At 35.5% G+C, this 18,249-nt stretch overlaps 1 protein-coding gene across 1 annotated transcript in view; it reads left to right on the top strand.

Annotated features, from left to right (window-relative positions):
* The window catches only part of KCNH8 (potassium voltage-gated channel subfamily H member 8), a 400,722-nt gene that overhangs the window by 114,267 nt on the left and 268,206 nt on the right, over positions 1–18,249 (top strand). The window contains exon 2 of the mRNA XM_044678889.1: positions 1,949–2,182. Within this exon, the coding sequence (XP_044534824.1) occupies positions 1,949–2,182 (234 nt within the window). The remainder of the gene's footprint in view (positions 1–1,948; positions 2,183–18,249) is intronic.

Raw genomic sequence — 18,249 nt, 5'->3', positions numbered from 1 at the left:
ACCTAATCTCTGTTTTCTATACTGTTTTCCAATTTTCCCAGCAGTTTTTGTCAAAGAGTGGGTTTTTGTCCTAGAAGCTTGAATCTTTGGGTTTATCATACAATCTTGCTGAGGTCATTTATCCCAAGTCTGCTCCACTGATCCTCTCTTCTGTCTCTTAGCCAGTACAATATTATTTTGATGACCACTGATTTATACTACAATTTAAGATCTGGTACTGCTAGGCCCCCACGCTTCACATTTGTTCCATTATTTCCCTTGATATTCTTTTTGTTTTGTTTTGTTTTGTCTTAACTTCTGTGTATTGGTTCCTTGGTGGACGAGTGGCAAGGGTGGGCAATGGGGGTCAAGTGACTTGCCCAGGGTCACACAGCTGGGAAGTGTCTGAGGCCAGATTTGAACCCAGGACCTCCTGTCTCTAGGCTTGACTCTCAATTCACTGAGCTACCCAGCTGTCCCCCACCTTGATATTCTTTATCTTTTGTTCTTCCAAATGAACTTAGTTGTAATTTTTTTCTAATTCAGTAGAAATATTTCTTGGTAGTTTGATAGGTATGGCACTGAATAAGTAAATTAGTTTGGGTAGGATTATCATTTTTATTATGTTAATTCATCCTACCCACCTTGTAAACTTCTTGTGGGCAAGTATTGTATCTTATGTGTGTATCTCCTACTTTATCTAGAATAGGATCTATAGAAGGTGAAAGATCTTTGTGATTTGAAGAGAGAGCAAAGTATAAATACTTCAACTAAGAGGCAATGGCATCTGGAGGATAGAGCTGGACTTGAGGCAAGATCTCAGTTCAAAGCTTATCTCTGATACTTTGACTTGATTGAATAAAGATGTATTTAATGCCTATATATGTCAGACACTGTCTGAGACCGTGAATACAAAGACAAAAATAAAAGTGGTCCCTGTCTTTAATGAATTCATTTTTCTCTTGGACAGCTTAGGATGTTCTCTTTCTTTGCTTTCAACTCCTAGTTTATTGTCTTCCTTCAAGATCTTTTAAATCCTTCCTTCCATAGTAGACTTTCCCAATTATTCTCACTTCTTCCCAGAGTCTCCTTTCCCAAATAATCTTATATAGATTTGATGTATACATATATATGCATATGTATAATTCATGTACCTAGTTATTCTGTATTAATGTGTTCATTAAAATGTGGGCTCTTTAAGCATAGGGAATGTTTTTTGCCTTTCTTTGGTTCCTTATTTCTGGTACACATCATGAATACTTGGTAAATGCTTGTGGACCAATTGACTGAGGCAGAGGAAAACACATATTCAGACAAGTCAATATAAAATATGTAAAAAGCAATAGCTGGGAGGGGGAAATAAAGCACTAACTCCTTGGAGGGGTAGAATGTCAGGAAAGGTTTATGTCTAGCAATTGGCAGTGGAGCTAAAACTTAAATAAAACCCAGAGTCCCAAGGAGTGACATTTTCTGGAAGCATGACCTTGGGCAAGTCAGTGATTATGTCTAAGTAGCATCTTCCACAACCATAAGTGAGGATAATAATATCCAGGGTTCTTATGAGGATAAAATGAGTACAAAGTCCCTTGCAGATGTTAATAAAACACTATGTAAATTTCAGCTATTATTATGGTCCCCTCTGAGATTACCTTCCATTTTCTCTGTTGATGTATGTACATTTATAGCCATTATGTCTCCCCCATTAGAATGTGATCTCCTTGAGAATGGAGCTCTTGTTTTTTACTTTCTTTGTATCCCCAGGGCTTAGAGCAGTGTTGGTTGGTACATAATAGATGCTTAAAACTGCCACATTATAAATATGTATAAAATCCTGGTACATTAAATGATTTTGCCCCTTTCCTCCATTTTCTTTTCCTACTTGAGTTACATGCATCTTGGGTACCAGTTTGCTATAAACATCCCAAACTTTGCCAGTTTCTAACTCTTGCCTCTGTGTTTTGTTCAACAGACAGTAACTTCATCCTCGCCAACGCCCAGGTGGCCAAAGGTTTCCCCATCGTTTACTGTTCCGATGGCTTCTGTGAACTGGCTGGATTTGCCCGCACAGAGGTCATGCAGAAGAGCTGTAGTTGTAAGTTTCTGTTTGGTGGGGAGACAAATGAGCAGTTGATACTCCAGATAGAAAAATCACTGGAAGAAAAGACAGAATTCAAAGGAGAAATTATGTTCTACAAGAAGAACGGTGAGTGGGGTTTTCTTAATCAGCACCAGATTTATGGAGTCCATTGGGGAATGTTAGCATCATTCAGCAGGATAATTGCTCTGTAAGTCCCATCCAAGCTGAGTAATGTTTCTTGTAATGCCCTGGAAATGGGATAAAATGGGCTAGAGGCTAATCTCCTTTGACTCTTAGCTAAGTAAGTAGAGTATAATCTGCCTGGAAGTTTTCGCAGAAAACCTATAATTATTAATACATTAAGTCCTCACTTTTGTCCTTTTTGTTACCTGTTTGAGGTATGGAGGTAATCTAGAATTCTTAAAGGCTCTGCCAGCAGGGAATTGCATACAACATGATCATAGCAAATTGAAAGTCTATTGAAATGGGATAGCAATATTTTATGTCTAAACACCTCTTAGAACTATAAACCTCTTAGAATATTTTTTCCAAAAAATAAAGCTCCAGTTGGTTTTCCTAAACATTTTCACTCTTCACTTCCAGTTACCTGTTATCATATATATTTAGTTGGTCAAGTATAAGGACACTAATTGAACTTACTCTAGTACATCAATGAGGAATTTCTATGGTTGTTCTTGTGAACAGGACATGATGCTAAAGGATGGATATATAAAGACAAAAAGAAAGGATAAAACCAAAACAAAAGATAAATTCTCTAAATGTATGAATCAATACATTATTATTTTGGAAAGAATAACACCAAAGCCTGGAGTGAGAGTAAGGGGTTGGATTAAAATGTAAAAAACCTTGTGTAAAAACTAATGATTGAGATGAGTAGAGGGAAATAGGAATTCTAAAAGGCAAAGTTCAGGCAAAAGGGTGGGAGAGATATTCAAGGCCAATAGGACAGACTGAATATTTGTATAGGATCATACCTTTCCATGAATCCAGGAGATAGAATATCAGGATCTATTATCAACCAGGAAGTAAGCTTGGTTGAAGTGTTAATTGTCTGAGGGGCATAATTCAAAATAAATCTGGAAAGAACTGATAGTTTAAATTTAGAGGTGATAGGATTATCGTATCAGGAAATGATAAAGTCAAACCAAAGCTTTACAAATTTTGGCTGCTGGGCAGGGAATAGATTGGTAAGGGAAGACATTGAAAGTCTGGAGATGAGTTAGGAGGGTGTTACAATAATCTAGGCAAGAGATGAGAAAGGTTCAAACTAGAATGTTGGTTGTGTAAGTAGGAAGAAGTGGGATAGATATAAGGGTATCACAAAATGAACTGGACTTGGTAACCCATAAGATATGGTGGGGGCTGGGAATAAGTGAGGGAGATTGAATTGAGGAAGAGTGAAATTGCTAATTTAGATGAGTGTAAGTGAGCTGTTTCACTGATAAAAACAGGTAAATTAGAATGAAGGATGGCTTCTGGGGAGAAACAATGAAAGATCATTTCTATGATCTTATATGCATAGTACTCAACTGGTGAATCATCAGACTGTCTTGGATAATTTACATGATGCCCAAACATCCCATCCAAAAAGAAGATGCCTATGTGTATCTAAAAGTATTCCATCATTTCAAGTAGGTTTTGAAGCAATAATAAAAATATTGCTTAGCTTTAGGAGTAAAACCAAAAGACAAAAACTGAGGCTTGAGATGAGAGGGAGGTCTTATCTTATAAAATGACTTACTCTACGGGGAAACTCTTTCTGTGGTGTTTTCTTTGTTCATTAGGCAATTTCTAGGGATAGTTCATTTTCAGGATGTAATGGACCCAGTGTTCTCCTTCATCCTCAAACTAGTATTGGACAGTTTTTGGCAATTTTCTCTTTGGAGACTTCAGACTCTCTATGATAGGTGATTACTGTAAAATTTTAGTTTTTGTGGTCCTGAGCACGGAACAAATAATACCACCTATCCATAAATAAAATCATTCATTCATTAAGTCGTTTATTTATTCATTCATTGAGGCTTTACATTTGGACAGTTTTATTCTCAGGATTGGCTTATTCTTTTTTAGATATGAATTTTTATTGCCCTGAATAAAAGGGGAGATAATATCTGTAAATGGAATCATTCATTCATTTTTTGAGGCTTTGAATTTGCAGATTTCAATTCCCTGTGGTGATCAATTACTGTAAGACATATGTCTTTATTATTCTGAACACAGAATAGATAATACCACCTACCCATGAATGCAATAACCTCATTAATGCATTCAACATTTATTATTAAACACCTACTCTATGCCGGGCACTGTGGATACAAAAAAAAAAGGTGAAATATTCTTTACCTTTATGATGCACTGATACTTTTGGGGTCAACAAAGAATGTTGAACAAAATCCCTTGAATTTAGACTATTTATCATAGTTTCTATGGAGATGAGGCATCAGTTTCTTATGAGCTGTTTCTCTACCTTGCTCCTCCACCCCAAAAATCTGAGAGGTGAGATAGTTAACAGGTTATTGCCACAAATAGTGAAGAAAAGCATAAGTATCTGGGAATTTATTATTGAAGTAAAGATGATACTGAAGTCACTTTTCTCCTCCAAAATCTTCCTCCAGTATCAATTATGAAGTGAAGGTGACCTTGTATTAAGGTTATGCTAATTACAGTAACCTCTAGCACATCTTCTTAAGATGGAAGCCTTTCTGATTTTGGACTTGGTGATTTTGAATCTACTGTCCAATGGACCAATTTCATAAACTCTGAATAGTCTCATATTCACTTAATAAGTAGGCTGATGAGTTTTTATCTGGGCAACGAGGTGACATAGTAAAGTCAGAAAGACCTGAGTTCAATTCCAGCATAAGAAAGTTATAGCCTTGTGACATTGGAGAAGTCACTTAGCCATCTTTACATTAGTTTCCTCATCTGTAAAATGAGTTGCAGAAAGAAATGGCAAACCACTCATATATTTTTGCCAAGAAAATCAGAAACGGCATCACGAAGAGTCAGAGATGACTGAAACAACTGAACTACACCAGTCTTTTACCTATTAAGTTTTAAAGAGATATTAACCTGCCTCACTGGAGTATCCACCCCTATGTTGTGTAATTTCTAACCACAGGAATGCAATTAAGAGAAACTGAGTCTCCAAGCCAAAAAAAAAATAGGTTTATTATAAGAGGGCCAGTCTCACAATAAGCTGGACTTCTGGTCAAGACCAAAAGACCCCAAGTCTGTGAGAGAACTTCTTTTATACCCCAAGAATATCACAACTTATAAAATAATCCCAGACAGTGATAAAAATAGAGAGAGAGATGGATTGTGTAGGAGTAGTCAGGAAATAGTTCTCATTGGTAGAAGAAGTCACTTGATAGACAAGGGAGAAATAAGGGAGCCTGAACCCTACTTTCTAAGCTGATGATGTCAAGGATGTTATATACTAAGATGACCAGAGTAAGGAGGAGGTGCCAGGTCCACAAGCAGGGCAAAGGCCTGATGATTTATACTAGGGTGTATACAAAGGTGAAGGGATGTCACCAGGCTTCTAACCAAGGCAAAAACCTCTCTGCTAATGAAGACCCAGCCACAAATTCAAGACCATAGTTGCTGAGGGTGCATGATATAGCAATTTTGAAGGTTAAGCCTAATACTGAGGCCTATACTAAAAATGATTACCTATGCTAAAGCAGTTATTTACTTAATTCAAAACCTTAATACTTACACTAAAATAAACACAAAAGGCCTTCTAAAATCTTCACTTATGCTAACATTATTTAACTATCCTAGAATTACAATTATGATTAACCCCAAACTACTGCTAACATTAAATCTAATCCTCATATAAGAGGATATGGGATTTTTTCAGACACACCTATGATATCTTATCTCAGTGCAACAGTGAAGACAAGAATGGTGATGACATAAAGAGGCTAATTTGGAATTTCAATGATTAAACTTCTAACAAGTAGAGTGAAAAAATACTAATACATACTGAATCCTACTTCATGGGGCATATGCAATTCTTGAACTAATGGAACTAATTTTTATCATGTACAAACAAAATGCTGGATATTATGAACAGATGACCCAAAGAAATACCTTCTATTGTTAAGGATTTGCATTTTACCAGGAGGCAGGAGTAAATAATATACCAGATAAAGAGGAAGGAGCAAGAATATGTATTCAAATCCTGCCTTTGATACTACCTATGTGACTCTGAGCAAATCATTTAACCTCCCTAATCCTCAAGTATCTCCTCTTTAAAATGAGGGTATATGGCTCCTGAGATTATTCTGGTTTGAGATCTATGATCTGGCATAAAATGATAAATAAATACAAAAAAAAAGAAAGTTATGGAAGGGGTATAAGCAAGTGGGAGAATCAGAAAGGCCCCTTGCAAGAGGTGGCCCTAAAATTAAGGCTTGAGAGGAGAGGGAATAAGCATTTAGATGACATTTACTATGTGCCAGACTTTGTGCTAAGGGAAAGAGATATTTCAAGAAGTGAAAATGAGGAAAGAGAAACAGCTCAGGTTCAAACCCAGAATCACAGAACTTGAGAGACAGAAGGGATCTCAGAGTCCCTCTAGTCTAGCTCATACAGCAATAGAACTCCTATTATTTTGTTCCTGATACATGTTCATCCAAGTTTGCTTGAAGAACTTGGGAATCAGGGAAGGGGTCAGAATTCATTATTTGTCAAGCACAGCTTGAATAAGATAAGATAATAAGTAATAAGTAAGATTCCCACCCCCCAACATCAGTCTTAAATTGGCTTCTTTGAAAAGTCCATCCTTTTTTTTTAATAGTTCTTCCCTTTAAGGGTAGACACAACAAATACCTTCTCTTCCTGAATACCTCTCATATATTTGAAGATAGCTGTCATGTTTCCCTCTAAGGTTTCTCTCTTCCAGATTGATCATACCTAGTTCCTTAAACTTATTCTTATCTAACAGGGACTTAAGGCCCTTTAGTATAATTATTGCTTTTCTCTAGACACTCTCCAGCTTATCAGTGTCCTCCTTAAATTCTGACTCCTAGAACTAAACACAATATATCAGATCCAACTGATAAAGTTACAGTAGAATACCTTCTTAGTCCTAGAAGCATTACATCTTTTAAGATTCATCCCAATACTAGAACCTGTCAAAGATCCTATGGATCTTAACTTTGCCATTTGATATGTTAGTCATCATTTACAGCAGATTTTCACCTATAAAGTCAGCTCCTCTGATTTCAAACCTAGCACCATTTTCAATGCCATGTTTCCTAGAAGTTTGGAAGAGCAGATTGGATGCTCTTTTCATGTGTGGTTGACAGACACAGTGATAAGGGTGTTTCCTTCAAAAATTAGTAGATGCTGTGGCAAGGGAGAGGTCAATTTTCTGAACATATACTGCCTATCTAATTCAGATATTAACATCTTTGTATAAAAACAATTTAGGGTTATGTAATGGCTATATAACATAGTGACATGATTTAATGCTTAAACCAGGGCCTAGAGTTGTCTTTAAATATTTTGATAATTGTTCCAACCTAATTGGTGTGTATATATATATATATATGTATATATATATATATATATATGTTTCTTTATGTTTAGTTATATATATGTTTCTTTATATATACATATATATATATATTTGTGTGTGTATATATGTATATATAATTTCTCAGTAGGGCTACATAGTCTATGTATCATTCTATCAGGAATGTCCACAATACAACCAAAACAAAAGGTCTCTTCATTTAGTGACTGTATAGCTAACCCATGGGTTAAGAAATCCAAGTTTTGGACTTCTGGGCTAAGATGTCCTCACAGTAGAAGGAACTTCATGACTCTCCCTACTACAGTTCACAAAAAAAGTGTCTCAAAAGGATAAAAATCAAAATCATCCAAGGGAAGGGGTTCTGCCAAGGGTCGCAGCCTTGAAGGTAGGCAGAGTTTGGGTATTTCCACACTATAAGGGGGTAAAATTACACCTACCAAAGCACAAGGTTATCACCCCTCCCTCACACCACCTACTGTGCCAGAGTCAGAGTGAGGGCTGGGGCAATCTCTAAATTCTTGGGGCCTGACTGAGGAGACTGGAAAAATAGCCTCAGGGCAAAAACCACTCTGTAGGTCCCTACTTCAGGAGCTGCCTGCCCTCCTCACTCAGACTTCTGGCTGAAAAGGGTAGATAAAACTAACATGGCAATGGCCACCAACACGCAAGAACTATAGTCCACAAGTACCAAAAGAAATAAGATACAACAGAGAAAGCCCCTCACACTGGATAACTTCTATGGAGAAAAGGAGCAGAGTACAGAAGCAACAACAAAGAGTGACAAACAAGCAAACGCATCCAAACTTTCCAAAAATAAAAATGGAAATTGGTTACACACTCTCAAGGAACTCAAAATAAAGTTAAGGAACCAGGTAAGAAAGATAAAAGAAACGACAAGAAAAGTGGGAAATAGAAATGCAAGTAATTCAAAAAAGGAAATAACAGTTTAAAACATAGAATTTCCCACTTGGAAAAAGAAGCCTAGAAATCACATGAAGTAATAAGTAAATTGGTAACCAGAATTGATCTGTTGGAAGCCATGAAAAGCAGGTTAGATCATATTGAAAAGGAAAATCTAAAGATCATAGCTGAAAACCAGTCTTTAAAGTCTAGAATTGGGCAAGTAGAAGCTAATGATCTCACAAGACATCAAGAATCAATAAGCAAAAGCAAAGAATGAAAAAATAGAAGGAAACATGAAACATCACATTGAAAAGACAATTGACCTGGGAAACAGATCCAGGAGAGAAAATTTGAGAATTATTGATCTACCGGAAAAACCTAGAAAAAACAGAATCTTTAACATCATATTATAAGAAATTAAACAAGAAAACTGCCCTGATATTCTTGAACAAGAGGGCAAAATAGACATTGAAAGAGTCCTTGGATCACCATCTATATTAAATCCTCAAAAGACAATACCCAGGAAAGTAATTGCCAAATTCAAGAACTTCTAAGCCAAAGAGAAAATATTGCAAGAAGCCAGAAAGAGACAATTCAGATATCAAGGAGTCCCCCAGTCAGGAATACACAGGATCTGACAGTCTCCTCACTAAAGGACCACAAAGCTTGGAATATGATATTAAGAAAGGCAAGAAAATTTGGTCTACAACCAAGGATCACCTACCCATCAAAACCAACTATATATTTCCAGGATAAAGTATGGGCATTTTTCAAATTGGAAGATTTCCAAGTATTCCTAAAGAAAGGACCAGAACAAAACAGAAAATTTGATTTCCAAATACAAAATTCAAGAGAAACATAAAAAGGTAAATTAGAAAGAGGGGGAAAAAATTAAGGGCTTCAGTAAGGTCAAATTGCATATATTCCTATATAGAAAAAATGATATTTATAACTCTCAAAAATTGTTTTCACTGTCATAGTACGTAGAAGAATTATTCATAGGTAAAGGTTGGAGTACTAAGTGGTTTAAGATGATATGTAAAAAAAAAAGAGGAGAATAGAAGATGGCACCAAGAGAAATTTGAAGGAAGAAGAAAAATAGGATAAATTCTACCACATAAAGATGTGTATGGGAGGGGGGGGGAAGCCTACTATTATAAGAAGGTGAGGAAGAGAGTGCAAATAGGTAATACTTAAACCTTACACTTAGTGGAATTAATTCTGAGAGAAAAGAACATCTAGATCCTTTGGAGTATAGAGTTCTATCTTACCCTACAGGGAAGTTGAAAAGGAAAAACAAAGGGCCATGGGGTTAATTGGGTGGGGAGTACCAAAAGGGAGGGAAAGGAATGGTAGAGAAAATTTAATAGACCATAAAGAAAAATAAGAGTGGAACAAGAAGGGAGGGCTGGGAATGGAAGTAAAATAATGGTGAGGAATATGGGGACTGATTAAAAGCAAAACACTGGTGTAGAAGGAAAAAGTGAAAGAAGAAAGGGTAGGACTAAAAGAGGAAATCAAAATGATGGGGAATACACAGGTAGTAATCATAACTTTGAAAGTGAATGGGATGAACTCACCAATAAAATGGAAGCAAATAGCAGAGTGGATTAGAAACCAAAATCCTATCATGTTGTCTATAAGAAACACACATGAGGCAGGTAGACACACACAGGGTAAAGATAAGAAGCTAGAACAAAATTTATTGGGTACCAACTCATAAAAAGAAGGCAGGCATCTCAATCATGATATCTGACAAAGCCAAAGTAAAAATAGATCTGATTAAAAGAGATAGGGAAAGTAATTTCATCCTGATAAAAGGCAGTATAGACAACGAGGAAATAATAGTACTCACCATGTATGCACCAAAAGGTATAGCATCCAATTTTTTAAAGGAGAAACTATTGGAGCTTAAAGAGGAAAAAGATAGTAATACTATACTAGTGGGAGACCTGAATCTTCCTCTATCAGATCTAGATAAATCAAACAAAAAAATAAATGAGAAAGAGGTAAGAGATGTTAAATGAAATCTTATAAAAATTAGAGTTAATAGATATGTGGAGAAAAATAAATAGAGACAAAAAGGAATATACCTTTTCAGCAGCACACAGAACATTCACAAAGATTGATCATGTACTAGGGCATGAAAACATTGCAAACAAATACAAAATAGCAGAAATAATAAATGCAAACTTTTCAGATGATAATGCAATAAAATAATATTTAGTACGGGGTACAGGGAGAGGCAAATCAAAAATTAATTGGAAATTACATAATGTGATTCTCTAAAATTGGTTGGTAAAAAACAAATCATCGAAATAATTATAATTTCATTGAAGAGAATGATAATGAGGAGGCATCATATTAAAATCTATGGGATGCAGCAAAAACAGTACTCAGGGGAAAATTTATATCACTGAGTGCTTATATCTACAAAACAGAGAGGAAAGAGGCCAATGAATTGGCCATGCAAATTAAAAAAACTAGGAAGAGAACAAATTAAAAATCCCCAGATAAAAACTAATTTGGAAATCCTAAAAATTAAAGGAGAAATTAATAAATTGAATGTAAGAGAACTATTGAAATAATAAATAAGACTAGGAGCTGGTACTTTGAAAAAACAAATAAAATAAAGTTCTGCTTAATCTAAAAAAGGGAAAGAAGAAAACCAAATTAACAGTATCAAAAATGAAAAGGGCAACCTCACTTCTAATGAAGAGAAAATTAAGTAATTATTAAGAACTCTTTTGCACAATTACATGACAACAAATATGGCAATCTAGGTGATATGGATGAATATTTACAAAAATATAAACTGCCTATCTTAACAGAATAGGAAAGAGATTACTTAAATAATCCCATATCAGAAATAGAAATTGAACAAGCCTTCAAAGAACTCCCTAAAAAATTCCTATGGCCAGATGGATTCACAAGTGAATTCTATCAAACATTAAAGAACTAATCCCAATACTATACAAACTATTTGACAAAATAAGCAAAGAAGGAGTTCTACCAAATTCCTTTCATGTTACAAATATGGCACTGATTCCAAAGCCAGGCAGACCAAAAAAAGAGAAAGAAAACTGCAGACCAATATCCTTAATGAATATAGATGCAAAAATCTTAAATAGAATACTAGCAAAAAGACTCCAGCAAGTGATCATGAGGGTTATCCATCATGATCAAGTGGGATTTATACCAGGAATGTAATGATGGTTCAACATTGGGAAAACCATCCACATAATTGACCATATCAACAAGGTAACAAACAAAAATCTCATAATTATTTCATTAGATGCAGAAAAAGCCTTTGAAAAAATACAGCACACATTCCTATTGAAAACACTAGGAAGCATAGGAATAGAAGAGCCCCTCCTAAAAATAATAAATAGTATATATTTAAAACTATCAGCAAACATCATCTGCAATGGAGATAAATTAGAAGCCTTCCCAATAAGATAAGGAGTTAAGCAAGGATGCCCATTATCACCTCTATTATTTAACATTGTACCAGAATAACAATTTGAGAAGAAAAATGAATTGGAGGTACTAAAATAGATAATGAATAGACTAAACTATCACACTTTGCAGATGATAAGATGGTCTACTTAAAGAATCCTAGAGAATCAACTAAAAATCTAATGGAAATAATCAACAAAGTTGTGGGATACAAAATAAAAACACCTAAATCATCAGTATTTCTATATATTTCCAACACATCTCAGCAGCAAGAGTTAGAAAGAAAAATTCCAATTAAAATCACCCTAGACAATATAAAATATTTAGGAATCTTTTTGCAGAGAGAAACACAGGAATTATGTGAACACAACTACAAAACATTTTCCACACAATTAATACTATATCTAAATAATTGAAAAAACACTAATTGCTCCTGGGTAGGATGTGGTAAAATAATAAAAATGACAATCCTACCCAAATTAATTTACTTATTCAGTGCCATACCTATCAAACTACCAAGAAACTTTTTTACTGAATTAGAAAAAAAATATAAGAATATTCATTTGGAAAAATAGAAATTCAAGAATATTGAAACAAAAAAGTGAAGAATGGTGGCCTAGCTGTACCAGATCTTAAACTATACTATAAAACAGCGGTCATCAAAACAATAAGGTACTGGAAAAGAGACAGAAGGGAGGATCAGTGAAATAGACTTGGGGTAAATGTCCTCAGCAAGATAGTATACAATAAACCCAAAGACCCCAGCTTTTGGGACAAGAACCCACTGTTTTATAAAAATATCTGGGAAAACTGGAAAATAGTATAGGAGAGATTTGATCTAGATCAACATCTCACACTCTATACCAAGATAAATTCAGAATGGGTAAACAACTTAAATATAAAGAAGGAAATTATAAGTAAATTGGGTGAACAGAGAATAATATACCTGTCAGATCTATGTGAAAGAAAAGAATTTAAGACCAAGCTAGAAATAGTGAATATCACAAAATATAAAATGAATTATTTTGATTATATTAAATTAAAAAAAGTTTTGTATAAACAAAACCAATGCATCTAAAATGAGAAGGAAGCAAGAAATTGGGGGGGGGGAATCTTTATAACAAAAAACTCTGAGAAACATTGAATTTCACAAATATATGAAGAACTAAATCAATTGTACAAAAAAATCAAGCCATTTCCCAATTGATAAATGGACAAGGGACATGAATAGGCAGTTTTTAGATAAAGAAATCAAAACTATCGATAAGCACATGAAAAAGTGTTCTAAATCTCTCATAATCAAAGAAATGCTAATCAAAAGAACTCTGAGGTACCACCTCACACCTAGCGGACTGGCTAATATAACAGCAAAGGAAAGTAATAAATGTTGGAGAGCGTGTGGCAAAACTGGGACACTAATGCACTGCTAGTGGAGTTGTGAAATGATCCAACCACTCTGGAAGGCAGTTTGGAACTATGCCCAAAGGTCTTTAAATGACTTCCTACCATTTCACCCAGCCATACCACTGCTGGGTCTATACCCCATGGAGATAATAAGGAAAAATACTTGTAAAAATATTTATATCTGCCAGCACTCTTTGTGCTGGCAAAAAATTGGAAAATAAGGGGATGCCCTTTGATTGGGGAAAGACTGAACAAACTGTAATATCTGTTGGTGATGGAATACTGTTGTGCTAAAAGGAATAATGAATTGGAGGAATTCCATGTGAACTAGAATGATCTCCAGGAACTGATGCAGAGTGAAAGGAGCAGTACCAGGAGAACATTGTACATGGAGACTAAAACACTGTGGCACAATCAATTGTAATGGACTTCTCTACTAGCAGCAATGCAATGATACATGACAATTCTGAGGGACTTATGAGAAAGAACCCAATTCACATCCAGAGAAAGAACTGTGGGAATAAAAACACAAGAAAAAAACATTTCCTTGATCACATGGTTCAATGGGGATGTGATTGGGGATGTAAACTCTAAATGATCACTCTGTTGTAAATATTAATATGGAAATGGGTCTTGATCAATGATACATGTAAAAGCCAGTTGAATTACTCATTGGCTTTCAGAGGGGGAATAGAGGAGGGGAGGGAAAGAATATGAATCATGTAACAATGGAAAAATCTTCAAATTTAATTAATTAAATAAATTGGAAAAAAAGAAGTCCAAGTTTTACTTCTAGTGTCTGACATATATTAATCATGTAACCCACCCCTTCTGTTCCACTATTAATTCTAACATAGAAGAGCAGCAAGGGCTAGGTAATCAGAGTTAAGTGACTTGCCCACAGTAACATAGCTAGTAAATATCTTAGGTTTGATTTGATCCGAAATACTGCAGGCTACAGTCTTGACACAGTATCCACTGTGCTATCTTCCCCTTCAAGGCTCTTTAAGACATAATTTGTCTAACAAGTACTAGACTGAAGTAGAAAAGGGAATTTCCACACTGGCAATCCCTAAAGTGATAAAATCACTAGGGTGAACCAAGAAAAAAATACATGTGGCAAATAGATGTAACAAATGCTCAAAGATAACAGAAAGTGAAATTGTTTGAGTGAGCAATGAACTGTTCAGTGAAGGAGAATAGAGGGAGAAAACTTACTCTCTTGGGAATGATCAGTCAATATTTGAGGTGTTCTTGGTGGCATATATTATTAGCCACACTCATCAATGTGACACAGCTGATCATTTTTAGAATATTTCCTTATGCCCTATGGGTATTTTTAAAATGAGGCCCTTGCATAGGAAAAAAGCAAAGCCTTGGGGGTGGATCAGGGATGAATAATAAAGTCAGATTCTTTTAGAAATTAACTTTTATTTTTATTTTTTTTATTTAAATATTTTTTTAGAAAAATTTTCCATGGTTACATGATTTGTGTTTTTACTTTCCCCTTCACCTCCCTTTACCCCCCCATATCCAAAGCACATTTCCACTGGTTTAACATGTGTCATGGATCAAGACTTATATAAATTAACTTTTAAGCATACAGAATTTCTGACTTCTGTATTTGCACTTGTGACATCTAAGCTGACTACCTCACCAGGAGAATGGTTTCAAGTACAGTGTGAAATTCATCCTTTGGGGAATAAGCCCATCACGACATTAAAAAAAAGATAATGTTTATCTTTGCCAAAAGTACTGATGGAGGAGTGTTGTCTCCAGTGACTTTTTTAATTCTACTATATAAAGTTTAGATATTGTGTGGAAGAACAGAAAAAGAGCTGGATTTAGATTCAGGAAATATGAATTCAAAATCCCACTTAAGCAGTGAATAGATGTGTGTCCTTAAGTTAAGTCCTCAGCCCCTCAAAAGACTCATCTGTAAAATGAGGTAATAATCCTTTGTTTTTCATCTAAGTTTGTGGTGAAGAAAACTATTCCAAAAAGTGATTTTAAAAAGCATAAACAGTTATTATTAAGGGATAGTTAGGTTGTGTACCTAACTTGGATAGAGCACCAGGCATGGAGTCAGGAATATTCATCTCTGAGTTCAAATCTGGCCTCAGATATTTACTAGCTGTGTGACTCTGAGCAAGTCACTTAACCTTAACCTTGTTTGCCTCAGTTTTCTCATCTGTAAAATGAGCTGGGGAAGGAAAAGGCAAAGCACTCCAGCATCTTTTTTTGAAAACCCTTACCTTCTGTTTCAGAACGAATATTGTGTATTGGTTCCAAGGCAGAAGAGTGGCAAGAGCTAAACAATGGGGATGAAGTGACATGCCCAGGGTCACACAACTAGGAAATATCTGAGGCCACATTTGAACCCACAACTTCTCATCTCTGGACCTGACCCTCAATCTGCTGAACCACCTAGAATGCCCATTCAGTATCTTTTGCCAAGAAAACTGCAAATGGGATCACAAAGAGTTAGACATGATTGAACAATAAAAGCATCCTATTTGTCTTCTGAAGAACCTCTATGCAGGCCAAGAAGCAACAGTTAGAGATAAACATGAAGCAACTGATTGGTTTAAGATTGGAGAAGGAGAATGACAAGGTTGTATGTATGTCATCATCTTGTATGCAAGGTACACCATAGGAAAAAGACATGGAGAGAGAAAGCATGGCTGCTAGTACAGAAGTCCATTACATTCAATTTTACCACAGTGTATCAGTCTCTGTGTACAATGTTGTTCTGGCTCTGCTCCTTTCACTCTGCATCAATTCCTGGAGGTCTCTCCAGTTTACATGGAAAGTGAAAGTGAAAGGAGCAGAACCAGGAGAACATTGTACACAGAGACTGATACACTGTGGTACAATTGAACATAACGGACTTCTCTACTAGCAGCAATGCAAGAATCCAGAGCAAGGCTGAGGGACTTATGAGAAAGAAAACTATCCACATTCAGAGGAAGAACTGTGGGAGGAGAAACACAGAAGAAAAACAACTGCTTGAACACATGGGCTGATGGGGATATTATTGGGGATGAAGACACTAAATGATAAGTCTAGTCCTACTATCAATAATATGGAATTAGGTCTTAATCAATGATACATGTAAAACCCTGTGGAATTGTGCATCTGTTAGGGGGTTTAGGGGGGTGTGGGGAGAAGGAAAGAACATGAAACATGTAACTATGGGAAATATTCAAAATAAAAATAAAATTAAGAAAAAGAGATGGAAGTGATGTCAGATTTTATATTCTTGAGCTCAAAAATCACAGCAGACAGCAACTGAAGCCATGAAATCAAAAGACCCTTGCTCCCTGGAAAAAAAGCTATGGGAAATCTGAACAACATACTAAAAAAGCAATGACATCATGTTGCCAACAAAGGTCCAAATAGCCAAACCTGTGGGTTTTTTTTTCCAGTAGCAATCTGTGACTGAGAGTTTGTACTAAAAGGAAAGTGAGTGCCAATCAAATTGATGCTTTATAATTGTATTTGCTGAAGAAGACTTTTGTGAATCTCTTGGATAGCAAGTACGTTCTAGCTAAATAAATAAATTCAGACTATTTATTAGAAGCTCAAATACTATAGCTGAAATACTTTGGTCATATAATTAGAAGACAGGACCCTTTGGAAAAGATTCTGATGTTGGGAAAGATTGAAAAAAAGGAAATGGGGATGGAAGAAGTTGAGATGGATAGAGAATGTCATGAAAACAACAAACAGGAACTTGGACAAGATCTCCAGAGATAGTGTAGGAGAAAAGGACCAGATAAGCGATGGTTGATGGGGTCACAAAGAATCAGAAATGACTAAACAAATGAACAACATAGCAAAAAGATGGCACAGTGGATAGTGTTGAGCCTGCAATCAGGAAAATTTCAGTTCAAATCTAGCCTCACACATTAACTGGGCAAGTCACTTACTCTTGTTTGCCTCAGTTTCCTCATCTGTAAAATGAACTGGAGAAAGAAATGGTAAATCACTCCAGCATTTTGGCCAAAAAAACCCCAGTGGAATCACAAAATGTCAGCTATTACTAAAGTGACTGAACAACAACAAAAATTATTATTAATCAAGCCAATGAAGCAGTTTTACAAATATTTTTAAAATCCATTTATAATTATGCTTTCCTAGGTAGATAGTCTTCCTTTGAAAAAAAATCTTACTCCTTAGATATTCTATTCTTTAGTAAGGGATTCTATCTGCTTGAAACTTCTCTCCATGCAACCTGGCAAGCCTCAATGACAGCAAAGAATTTCAGAAGTCACTTGTATGAGAGACTTAAAAATTCAATTTTAAAGACAATCTGAATAATTTCCTTAAGTGTCAAGTAGGGAGAAAATCATATTTATTTTTACCACTTATGTAAAATTAAACAAGTCATTTCCCTTCTCTGGCCATCAGTTTCTTCAATTCTAAAATGAGAGCAGTTAAATTAAATAGCCCTTGAGTTTGCTCCCTGTTCTAGATTTCTTTGAAAGATCTATTTGTCTCAGGCAGGAAAGTTCTTATACTTATTAAGGAATTGGACCTTGGCAGAATAGTTTAACAGAATAAATCTTGGATTATGAGATGGAGGAGCAGGTCCAAATTGTGACTTTGACATTGACAACCTGTAGGACCTTGGGAAATTCATTTTCTCTCTATGATGCTATGGAAGGAGTCCTGACAAAGAAGTCAGAGAATTTACTTTTAAATCCCACCTTTGACAATCCCTGTGTGATCTGAGGAAAATCCATATAACCTCTCTGGGTATTCGTTTGTTTATCTTTAAAATGATGAGGTTGGACTGGCTGCCTTTTTAAGCAACTTCCTGCTCCAAATCTATACTCATATGATCAGATAACCA

This window comes from Gracilinanus agilis, chromosome 5 (assembly GCF_016433145.1).
Source record: "Gracilinanus agilis isolate LMUSP501 chromosome 5, AgileGrace, whole genome shotgun sequence".
Classification (NCBI taxonomy): Eukaryota; Metazoa; Chordata; class Mammalia; order Didelphimorphia; family Didelphidae; genus Gracilinanus; species Gracilinanus agilis.
Note: the sequence above shows the minus strand (reverse complement) of the source record. Positions and strands in the feature narration are given on the sequence as shown.